At 44.4% G+C, this 12,361-nt stretch overlaps 1 protein-coding gene across 2 annotated transcripts in view; it reads left to right on the forward strand.

Annotated features, from left to right (window-relative positions):
• Window positions 1-12,101, forward strand: part of arhgef10la (Rho guanine nucleotide exchange factor (GEF) 10-like a) — a 76,136-nt gene extending 64,035 nt beyond the window's left edge. For both annotated transcript variants that reach the window (XM_077602971.1, XM_077602972.1), the window contains 4 exons: window positions 1,483-1,625; window positions 5,708-5,879; window positions 7,766-7,888; window positions 9,004-12,101. In XM_077602971.1, the coding sequence (XP_077459097.1) occupies window positions 1,483-1,625; window positions 5,708-5,879; window positions 7,766-7,888; window positions 9,004-9,551 (986 nt within the window). In that variant the 3' untranslated portion in view covers window positions 9,552-12,101. The remainder of the gene's footprint in view (window positions 1-1,482; window positions 1,626-5,707; window positions 5,880-7,765; window positions 7,889-9,003) is intronic.
• The last annotated feature ends 260 nt before the right edge of the window (window positions 12,102-12,361 follow it).

The raw sequence follows: 12,361 nt of genomic DNA on the forward strand, positions 1-12,361 counted from the left end.
ACGCGTCTCGTGCAAATGATTTGAAAAACTGATGCTAATTAAAACCATCCACAGTGTTTTCTTTTCATTTCCATTTTGCTATTGTTTTTGTTTGTGGTTTATGACACGGAGGAGGCGGGGCCAATTTACAGAAAAGCCAAAACAAAACACACAATTTTTTAGAACCAGTTCAATTGCCGTATTTTCAGTGTAAATGTAGCAGAAATAAAAATAAATAATAAAATAAATACAGTCAATCTGACTTCGTTATTAGACTTCTTGAATTATGAAAAATAGCCTTTTATTAAGATGAAAAAATATCCTTGACAGACTTGGGTCGAGCAAAGAGTTTGTATATTAAATATGGTGAAGCTTTAAATCTCATTATAGTTGTATAATGATACTAAAAAGCATTTATTCAATTCAATTTAATATTCCTTGGAAATATTTAGCATGTAATGAGCAAAAATCCCCAAATTAAGGAGCTAAAAAAATTTAATCACTAATATAAAACAATCAATTTCCATTGAGAGGAAAAACTGCATTAAAATTTATAGAAATTTACGCGATTGAAACGTTTATATCGTGTTTTAAGATTTAAAGAAAAATCTGTTTCGATGTTTGAGGTGAACTGTGTAAAAAAGTGATTTATTTAAGTTATAACAGAGTGATTCTTAATTTAAAAGCAAATCTGTTAGAAATGTTCTTCATTTTTAGACTAGAAACTATTCAACATTTTATTGCAAAAACATTTTTCTTTCTTGATTTCGGTGAAAAATGAGCTGTTTGGGCTTAATGAGAATTTTTAACATGAATAATCAGATGGAGAAAATGACTAAACCCCGTGAACCTTGTTAGGATCAAAGGAATGAATGAAAAGTATTTGACTAGATCTAAGAAAATAATATTTCTAAAGATGTTCTGGCCATTTAAGGGGATTGAAGCGCAATAATTTTGTGTATTGTGATAGATCTGTAATACAACTTCAGGAACAGGTAAAGAAAGAGTGAGATCAATTGAATAAGAAATAGGTTTATTACCAGACTGCACAATGGGAAGAGAGCTCCAACAGCTGTGAACCGCTGACAGTCTGTTGTCCTTGCAACTCTCTCTCCGAATGAACAGTGGGTCAGTCTTTAGATAGGAAAACAGGGTAATATTTCTAAGACAGCGATGTAGGACAAGGTTTATGTAAACCAAACTTTAGGCTGATATGGTTAGACATTTGCAGGGCTAAGTTGTATGCGAACACGATATTTTTATAGCTCACACAAACTGCCGCATCCTATCTTACATTGCGCGATGCGAACAAACAATTGCAAACCGAGTTTGCCACATTGCAAAGCCAGCTAGTTGGCCTATCTTACATTGCACGATCTTAACAAACAATTGTAAAACCAGTTTGGCCACATGGCGCGACATGAACAAACAATTATTAAGCCAGTTGGCCAGTCCATCCCACATATTGATCACATGCGTATTGATTTTTTTTTGAACGATCAGATGATTGGTGGGATCCGGATTCCCGCAGAAGCGTCAACTTGGGCTCGGATCCCGTGCGGACCCTCCTGGTGCTGGACGACTCGGCGTGGGCGAGCTGCGGCAATTCCGTCACGGTGGTCGACATCGGCACCCTCGGCGCGCAGGTGAGCGATCGGCGAATCGCGGAGCGGTCTCGTATTATTTATTATTCGATCCCAGGTGGGTCCTCGCTGTGTGGAGTTTGTATCTTCTCCCCGGGCTTACATGGGTTTTCCCTGGGTGCCCCGGTTACCTCCCACATTTCAAAAACGTGCATGCTAGGCTAGCTGGTTGGACTCTCTAAATTATGTCTCGATAAGAGTGGGATTGGTCATTTGTTCCCCGCCTGGTGCCTGTAGTTATCTGGGATGGGCTCCAGCACCCCCTGCGACCCTCGTGAGGATAAGCGGTTCAGAAATGTTTGTATAAAAAAAACTGTTTTCTCTGGCTGGGTTTTCCGGTTTCTTCCAACATCCCAAAAACATGCAAGCTAAGCTAATTGTAAGCAAAATTGTCCCTTGCTATGATTGGTTGTCCTTTGTCTCCTTGTGCCCTCCGATTGGCTGGCCGCCCATTCAGAATGTCCCCTGCCTATCATTAGCTTGGATAGCGAGCCTTGTGAGGATAAGCGGTTCAGAAAATGAATAATGAAATGAAACGTATAAAATACGGGAAAAACATCAAAGTTGCCAGGTATGGTATCAGCAGATCCTCAAAATCAGACGACACGGACCGGACATGCCAAATGAAACCACCGGGGACATCCTTACTGGCGCCGAATGGCCACGTCCTCTTAAATTGCCGTCCTCTAGCGGCGAGGACTTAATGAGGTGAGCTGACCGGAGAGCTAGCTTAACGGGTCAACGCGGTTCCCGGGGAGCCCACCTCGCCTTCCTCGCTAATGCGCCCCCGTGAGGCTCGTCTCGCCCGACACGGACGCCGCCCCTCCAACGTGAGGGCGGACGGGCCTCCGAGGCTGGCGGTTATCTCCTCTTCTTCTTTTTTCGCCGGACGCCACGTTCGTCTCATTTGACGCCGCTTATCCGCCGAGCCTCGGAGGGGATCGGCGGCGACGTGCGCGCCGTCGTAGCGGCGCCGCGATCGAGTATATCGCTGACAAAGCCGCACATGAAAAGAGCCGAGATTGCCAGGCATGAATAAATCATGAGACGTAAGGAGGTCGATACCCCGTCGTAAGCCGCGAAGAGCCTCGGGATGAATTTGGAAGACGTCCGGATTACGCGTGGGCCCGTTCTAATGTCGTCGTAATGATGTATTTGTTGACCCAAATGTAAAAAAAAAAAAAAGGCGCGCCGATTCCCATCAGACTTCCGCGCGACCTCTGCTATGGATCGGGTTGTCACGTCAGGTTGTCACGGATGTCAGCGGCTTGAGTTTTTCCATCTCAGAGGAAGATTGGATTGGCAAATTCAGCCCGTTTTAGCACGGAGCCAGGTGTCATATATATTTTTTTTCGTTTTCTGAACCGCTTATCCTCATTAGGGGTGCTGGAGCCTATCCAACTTGACTTCGGGCACCAGGCGGGAGACACCCTGAGTCGGTGGCCAGCCAATCACAGGGCAGGAGGAGACAAACAACCACTAATTTGTAGCTAGGGGGAATTTAGAATGCTAAATTAGCATAGCATGCATGTTTTTTGGGGTGTGGGAGGAAACTGGAGTATCTGGAAAAAAACAGAGGACGGTATTTTCTGACCCGCTTATCCAAATGGGGGTGCTGGAGCCTATCCCACTTGACTTCGGGCAGGCACCCTGACTCGGTGGCCAGCCAATCACAGTAATAAGTAATAGTTTGTCGGTAGGGGGAATTTAGAGTGCTAAATTAGCTTAGCATGCATGATTTTTGGATGTGGGAGGAAACTGGAGTATCAGGAAAGGAAAATCCTCGCAAACCCAAGGACAGTATTTTCTGACCCGCTTATCTTCATGGGGGTGCTGGAGCCTATTCCACTTGACTTCGGGCACCAGGCGGGAGGCACCCTGACTCGGTGGCCAGCCAATCACAGGGCAAGAGGACACAAACAACCAGTAATTTGTAGCTAGGGGGAATTTAGAGTGCTAAATTAGCTTAGCATGCATCTTTTTTGGGTGTGGGAAGAAACTGGGGTATCTGAAAAAAAAACTCGCAAATATTTTCTGACCCGCTTATCCTCATGGGGGTGCTGGAGCCTATCCCAGCTAACTACAGGCATTAGGCAGGGAACACCCTGAATTGGTGGCCACCCAATCGCAGGGCTAAATGAGACAGACAACCAGTCACTCATACTTAGAGGCAATTTACAGTGCTAATTTAGCCTAGCATGCGTGTTTTGGGGATGTGGGAGAAAACTGGGGTACCCGGAGAAAATCCACGCGAGCCCGAGGAGAACATACAAACTCCCCACGGGAAGATCCGGACCTAGGATCGAACCCTCGATCTCAGAACCGCGAGGCTGACAAGCTAACACCCGGTTACACACTTATTTTATTATTATTATTCTCTTGCAAGTCTATTTTTGATGCTCTAAAATCCACATCACTTTCTCGAAAGGAGACGTGACAAAAATCGATGAAGATCTCCTCGAAAATATCCCTCGTTGACTTTCAAAGAGAAAATCTCGACTCATTTGTACTTTTTCCAATCGTCTAATCTCCGTGGACGCGTCGTCCGACGGCCGCCGACCTTCCCGGTCAAACCGTCGGACTTCTATCGCCGCCGAGTTAATATAGCCAACGCTTATCTCATCTGCGCCGCTCTCGTTTAGCCGGCGTCTCGGCGGCGCGCAGCCGAGGATCCAATTAGAAGAGAAAACACATCAAAGGCGGCGTTTCAAACAAAGAAGCGCCCGCCGGCAAGGGCGCCCAAAACAGGTGCTAATCCCGGCGGGCCCCGCCCGGCGTTCTCCCCGTCGCCCGCTCCCTTTCACCCCCTTAATTACGCGGCCTCGGCGTCGACAGCGATACCGGCGCCGAGATGACGGCCCACGGCGAGCCTTGTCACGGCGCCGACCGCGAGGGCTGCTTGCCTTGCCGCGATAAGGCTAATTGCGTTTGTTTTTGAGCTGCTCATTAAGCGCCGCCGCTGCCGCGCCGGAGGGGACGGGGACGGGGGAAGTGACGTCAAAACAAACCAAAAGGGCCTGACACGTGCCAACTCTCGCTAGCCTACCAACTCATGGCCATGGACTTGTAAACACCAAGGCCTGACGCGTGCTAACTCTCACTAGCCTATCAACTAATGGCCATGGACTTTTAAACGCGAGGGCCTGACACGTGCTAACTCTCGCTAGCCTACCAACTCACTTCCAGGAACTTTCAAACACGATAGCCTAACGCGTCCTAACTCTTGTTAGCCTGCTAACTAATGGACATGGACTTTTAAATACGAGGGCCTGACGCGTGCTAACTCTCGCTAGCCTACCAACTAATGGACATGGACTTTTAAATGTGAATGCATGACCCCAGGGAGAACATGCAAACTCCACACCTGAAGGTCGGAACCCACTGAGGCTGACATTTTAACCGTCAGGTTCATGTAGCAACAACAAACATGTCCTCCTCGTCTTAGTCTTTGCAGTCTTTCATTTCCAAAAGACTTGGTCTCAAATATTGGGGTCTTCATCCTCGAGCACGAAGCTAAACCCTTGTTTTGAGATCTCGTCTTCCACCAGAACGCGTCCTAAAATAATGACGCAGCAGGCTGAAGCACCCTTAGATCTTAGGAGACACGCTTTTTCTCGCCAAATAAAGACACTAAACCGCACCCAAAAAAAAATCATAACAAAAAACAAAAAAATCCCCCTAAAACCTGACATTTTTTTCCAATTACCTTTTTCTATTTCCCCCCAGAAAATAGACCAGCCCAAAAATGTCTTTAATTTTCTATCCCCCAAATGGGACTAATCTCAAAAAAATTTCTCCCAAAAATTAATAATTTTTCTCCCCAAGACAACACACTAACCCCCCCAAAAAAACTTTCCCGTAACAAAAAAAACCAGGCAAAAATGTCCCCCTAAAACCTGACATCTTTTTTTCCAATTCCATTTCCTCTAAAAAAAGACACCAGCCAAAAATGGGACTCAAATTTATCTCCCAAAATTAACCATTTTTTTCTCCCCAAAACAACACAAAAAATCCCCCCCAAAAACCCTACATCTCTTAAAATGTTATGTCGTCCTTTAATCTTTATTTTTTCCTTTTTCTGGCAGAAAGTGGAGGTCCACCCGGAACCGACGGTGAGCGTGACGCACGTGGCTCGCGCCGGCGGCGGCGTGTGGATGGCCTTCTCGGAGGGCTCCTCCATCCGCCTCTTTCACACGGAGACCTTGGAACTGCTTCAGGAGATCAACATCTCCACGCGCTCCACGCTGCTCAACGCCGGTAAACATCACTTTTCCACTTTAGCGAAACGCCGCGCCATATTCTCGTCTCGTTTCGATCGTCCCCGCGGCGCTCCCGGCACCTGCGGTGGCACGGGGGGTGGGGGGCATGAATAAGTAAACCCCCCCCGTGACGGCGCGGCCGCGGGGGGGTGAAAGACGGGGGATTAATATGAATGAAAGAGTCTCCGGGAAGAAGGGGCTCCTCGGGGCGCTTCAGTGCAAACACCTGACGAGCGTACGTTTGGTTTTCCTAACACGCTCGCTCGCTCGCTCGCTCGGAGTTAATGCCGTACTTTTTTTGTGTGTGTTTGTCCTACTTGCCATAATTCCTCTCCGCGACCCTTTCTTTGGCTGCGTCACCCCCCGCGCGCGTCCGCCATGAAATATTGATGGTAAAGTTCCACGCGTGTTGTGGCGAGAAGTGTCGGGGAACCGTGAACTTTTTGGTTAGCGCCGTGATTTAGTTATTTATGGCAGAGATTTCATGTTACGACGTTAGCCGCTAACGCTAAAAATGGATTTTGCGAGTTATCGTATCGCTTTTTGGTGGAAATAAATAATATGTGGCTGCACTTCTGCTTATGTCCACTAGTAAGCAGCAAAATCTGCTATTTGGTTTTGATAAACCAAAAAGTTCCCATTTTTTTTATTGATTACTGCAAAAAATTGAATCATATTTTCTGTCTAGAAGCTCAAATGAGAACATTTGGATCATTTTTAGGAAAAAATAAATGATTCATTGATAATCATTTGTTGATAAATTTGATTAGTTTGAATTTAAAGTAAATCGGTTGACTGTGGTTTGATTTATTATTGTGGTAAAACTATTAAGTATAAGGTGTCCTTTGATTGGCTGGCTGGGATAATACCGCCCCCCGACCCTTGTGAGGATAAGTGGTATGGAAAATGAATAAAAATAAGTATAATTAGGAGTGCGCAAAATTTTAAGTTTAAGGACTATGTTTCATTTTAAAAACTGACTAATAGGCCATATTATTGGTAAATAAACTTGTCGACAATAAATGTCCCTAATTTAATAATCAAATAATTCCTGTTTTTGTTTTCAAGTCATTTTAATATAATTTTCCCAATCAATTTCTTGCAAAACAGAACAATATCATCATATTTACATTTAAAATAGGCTTGATTCATTGATAACGATGAAATAGGGTGCAAAAAAGTAAAAATGCCTTTTTTAATAAAAAAAAAAATATATATATATATATATATGGAATGACTGTCTCCGGCCTCCATTTTGTATTTTGGGGGGACTCTCAAGAGCAAATGGTCCCGCATGAAAAAAATGCTGGGACCCGAGGGTCTTCCGACCGCAGCGTCGACTTGAAATATGCAAGAGATACACGGAGGGGGTGCCGGATTGTTGACAGAATGGAGCTTTGGCCCCTGGGGGCCCAAAAAAAAATCTCCATTGGGGGTTCACCAAAGACGCCAGACTTCCTTTAGAGTTACTGTCTTGCCATCGTGACAGTGTTTCAATTCGGGACCACCGGGTTTTCGAGACGGTCGGAAATGGGAAAATAGACCCGTAAAAAATATGTATTTGAATTTAGAAAACTAGAGAAGCCCACTGGCTTGCCTACCATATTTTTTAAATAAAAAAATAAAAATAAAAATAAGTTGATCCTGTCAAAAAAATGAAAAAGACTGCATTCGTATCATTTCCCATATGAATTTGTCGGTTGAAATGCGTTTAAAATATGCCCTATTTTGATACTATTTTGAGCGTGTAGTCAAGTGCTGGATAAAAAAACCTAGCGACCCACCAGGCTGATAAAACACTAATATTAACCCATAGATGGGCAGACTTTTTGGACTGGAACGGCTAGTGTTTTGACCTTTGTTCTCCCGGTTTTGATGTTTCAGTTCCAGAAAGCATGCGGGTTAGCAGCCTGCTCATCTGTCAAGGTCTCTTGTGGGTGGGCACCGCCCAGGGCCTGATTGTCACTCTTCCCGTCCCCAAACTGGAGGGCATCCCAAAAATAACAGGTAAATCTTGTCCTTCTTTTCTGAAATAAGCGCCATGCGGGTCACAAAATTGGACGTCTAACAATTAGAATTAATTCCTCCAAAATCAATCAATGTTTTTAAATCAAGCCAACTACCCTCCCAAAATGTTTTTAATCAATAAATAGGATTTTACGGTCCCTTAACATCCAAGTTTATGTGGCCTTGGGCTGTTTAAAAAAAAAAAAATCAATTAATTTATTTTAACCATTGACACAATGAGCTAGCATAACTCGGGCTAATAAGAATTTTCATGTTGTTTGAGATGTTTGTCAGGAAGCTAAAGTCAAGGTAAAGTAAGAAAATGTTGTTTTTTTAAAAGTCAAGGTCACTTCTGGAAAACAGGTCTTTTTTTTTTCAACCCCCAAAAAACAAAAACAAAACTGAAAGAAACGTTTATTGAATTTAATTTTTTGTCCAGGATAAATCTCCGCAAAAATGACCCTAAAGGTCAATTCCCATGTACCGTATTTTCTGGATTATAAGTCGCACTTATTTCATAGTTTGACTGGGCCTGTGACTTATTTTTTTTATTTTATACCAATCTGGTCGCCAACTGCTTGTTGTGTTGGTTTTTTTTTTTCGGTTATAGTTATCCCCCAAAAACCCACCTGTGTCAAAGTGGCGGCCCGGGGGCCAAATCTGGCCCGCCGCATCATTTTGTGTGGCCCGGGAAAGTAAATCATGAGTGCTGACTTTCTGTTTTAGGATCAAATTAAAATGAAGAGTATAGATGTATATTAAATTTCCTGATTTTCTCCCTTTTAAATCAATAATTGTCATTTTTTAATCAATTTTTCTGTGTTTTTAGTTCAAAAATCATTTTGTAAAATCTAAAATATATATATAAAAAAAAGCTAAAATAAACATTTTTTAGATCTATAAAAAAACTGAATATTCAGGGCTTTTAATCCAGTTCTTTTATTCCATTTATGAAAAAATGTGCGACTTATAGTCCAGAAAATACGGTAACAAAAAAGACTATCGACGTTGGCGAAAAAGTCGATTGATTTATTATTTTTTTTCACGGTGAAAATCGCGTTATTCGCCAAATAAAAGAGGTCACCTCCTCACGTGAGTGCGTTCGCCCGGTCCAGGAAAAGGCCGCGTCTCCCTGAACGCCCACCGCGGGCCGGTGGACTTCCTGACGTCGGTGGGCGGCACCCTTTCGCCGAACCTCCTGAAGAGGGACTCGGTGGCGGACGGGCCGGACTCGGCGTGCGGGGGCGAGGATCCCAGCGACGCCTCCTCCTCGCAGGAGTCCCTGCGACAGGCTGGCGAGGGCCGGGCACGGGGCCGCGGCGTGCTGCTACGCTACAAGCTACGCTCCACCTCGGGGCTGCCCGGCCGCCCGCTGACGGCCGACGAGGCGTCCGATTCGTCGCTGGAGTCGCTGGAGCACGGCCTGGAGGACGGCTCCCTCTACGAGCTCAGCGACGATCCCGACGCCTGGGTGCGGGGGCGCCCTTCGGAGAAGGACGGCGGGGCCAGGGACGCCGTGGTCTCGGCCGCCGTGGTCTCCGGGGGGCGGGGCTTCCGGCGGCTGAGGGCCGAGGCGACGACGACGGCCGGCGGCGGCGGCGACGCCGGCGGGGAGCCTTCACAGAACGTTCTGATGGTTTGGCAATTGCCCTTGACTGTTTAATTTATAACAACGTGCTTAACCCCGGGCGCAAAGGACGCTTGGACATCTTGGCGGAAGAAAAGGAGGGACGGAAGGGAAGCGCTTGGACTTGTTTTCAGTCCCAAAAATGACAGCAGGATTTTTCCACGTCGCCAAATAACCCCCTGTTAACTCTTTCACTGCCATTGACACGTCATTCACTTTCATGCCATGGCAACTTAAGTGGGCGTGGCTTCGTTTTATGGGCGTGTCCAGTCCGGGGCACCAAATTTGGAGGATCTGCCCATAACCATTCCCCATCAAATACCTCGGAAATTGATTATTTCCTGAACCGCTCATCCCCACGAGGGTCGCGGGGGGTGCTGGAGCTTATTCCATCTTATTATACACACACCTGAACTAGCCAATCATAGGGCACAAGAAGACAAAGGACAACCCATCATTCATACCCAAAGGACATTTTAGCTTACAATTAACCTAGCGGGCATGTTTTGGGGATGTGGGAGGAAATCCGGGGAGTACCCGAGGAAGACCCACGCAAGCCCGTCTGCCATTGATGGAAAAAGATTATCCAAATAAATTGGACGCCTGTCGCTGTTATTTGCTCCGATTCGATTCGATGCAAGACATTCCGATTTAAAACGATTGGTCAATGGCAGCGAATGAATGAGCTCGACAGGTCGCGTCAAAAATGAAAAGGGAAAAACTACATGAGGGAAGTGCATTTTGCCAAGCTTTGTTGGGCATTCGACAAATAGATGGAAATGTGTGACAGCGCCCCTGCAGGACAGGAGTTGGACCACGCCAAGAGCGTACCATTGAAAGCGAATGGGAATTGCCAAATTTGTCAAAAGTCAAACCACTAAACTTTGTTGCACATTTTTTAAAATTCTTTTTATTGTTTACTCTAGGGTGTTTTGAACGTGTAGCACTTCGTTGTTTTAGCATTTTTTAAAGAAAAAAATGAATTGGATTTTAGGTGTTCTTTTTAAGTAAGTATGAAGTGAAAATAAATATGTTAACAAAAGTGCTCATTAGGAAAATGGATGCTAGATGAAGCCCGTGACTAATGTGGAATTGTTTTTTTGCCCTCAAAGTGACACTTTTTCCTCCAAATAATGACAAAAAAATCCTCACTTCCATATTTGGGCTGAAGAAAATATCCATTTTCTTTTAAAAAAACACCACAATTTTTCTCTCCAAAACAACACTCCTTATCCCCTCCCCCCCCAAAAATCATTTTCCTCCCAAAAAATAAAAAAAAATCTCCCAATAGACACCACACTACCCCCGCCCAAAAATATACTTCACAACAAAAAACAAAAAAAAATTCCCCCTAAAACCTGACATTTTTTTCCAATTTAATTTTTCTATTTCCCCTAAAAAATAGACCATCCCAAAAATGTCTTATTATTCTACATTCTATGCCCCAAATGGGACTCATCTCCAAATTTTCCTCCCAAAAATTGACACTTTTTCTCCCCAAAACAACACTTACCCCCCCAAAAAACTTTCCCATAACAAAAAAAAATCCCCCTAAAACCTGATTTTTTTCCAATTCCATTTTTCTATTTCCTCTAAAAAAAGACACCAGCCAAAAATGGGACTCAAATTTTTCTCCTAAAATTAACATTTTTTTCTCCCCCCAAAAAAATCTCTTAAAATTTGACTTTTTTTTTTCATTCAAATAGTCTATTTCCCCTCTAAAACATGCTAATTTGTGGCTCTAAGAACACAACAACAAGCCCCCCCCCCAAAAAATTAATTAATAATCCCCCCACGCCTTTATAAATGTGATGCTTTTCAAAAATGCGTTTCTCAATTTTTTTCTCCCGAAATTAACATTTTTTTCTCCCCAAAACAACACAAAAAAATCCCCCAAACCCCCCCAAAATCTCTTAAAATGTGACATTTTTTGAATTCAAATAGTCTATTTCCTCTCTGATGCTTTTCAAACATGTGTTTCTTCCTCCAAAATATTGCCGATTTTTGCGTCAATCTTCGGGCCCGCCCATTTTTTTGCTTTCCCCGCCCCCGTCAAATTGCTCTGTCACCATTTTTATTAAATCCAAAATGCTCGCTCACGAGCACAAAACATCACGCCGGACCGGGGAGCTTTCCGTCCGTCCGCTTCCGGCGGCTAACGGCGAAGGACGCCGATGTCCCCGCCCGCCTCCAGCCCGTACTTAACCTTCCCGGCGCGTCGGGTTTCCCGTCTTATCCCTTCATCAGCCGACACTCGGCGTAAAGCCGCCTGGCCGGCTGTCATCTAAATGGAAATGCGCGTGGCCAACGTCTACGTGCGCACACCCGGATTCGTTCCGTGTGCCCCGACCACCTCGTGGTCAGCGCCGAGGCGTTTCGGCTTTTCCGTGTTTGCGTTCTGCCCATGAAATATGCATGATACCCTCCCGGGAAAAAAAGAAAAGAAAATGGATACTATGTTGAACCGCGTACTTACTTTTTTTTGTCAATATGTCATTTTTTGCCTTTCGAAATGTGTTGTACTTGCTAATATGTAATGTACATACAAAAATAATAATAATAATAATAATCCTAACTAATGCTGCAGATGAATTGTTTTTCGTTGTGTTTTGTTGACTGCGTTGAATGTTGAAAGTGCTATAAAATGCTATTAGGTCGCAAATTCATTTATTAATGTATTCCTTATGTGTACCGCTTATCCTTAAGAGGATGCTGGAGCCTATTGCAGCCAACTATGGTCAACAGCCTTGGCTGCCAGCTAATCTGAATTGTCAAGTGAATTGAGCCTGACTTCTTGAGAATTTTTTGTAGAGTTACTACTAATTGATGGCTCTACCAAATTTCAC

This window comes from Stigmatopora argus, chromosome 6 (assembly GCF_051989625.1).
Source record: "Stigmatopora argus isolate UIUO_Sarg chromosome 6, RoL_Sarg_1.0, whole genome shotgun sequence".
Lineage (NCBI taxonomy): Eukaryota > Metazoa > Chordata > Actinopteri > Syngnathiformes > Syngnathidae > Stigmatopora > Stigmatopora argus.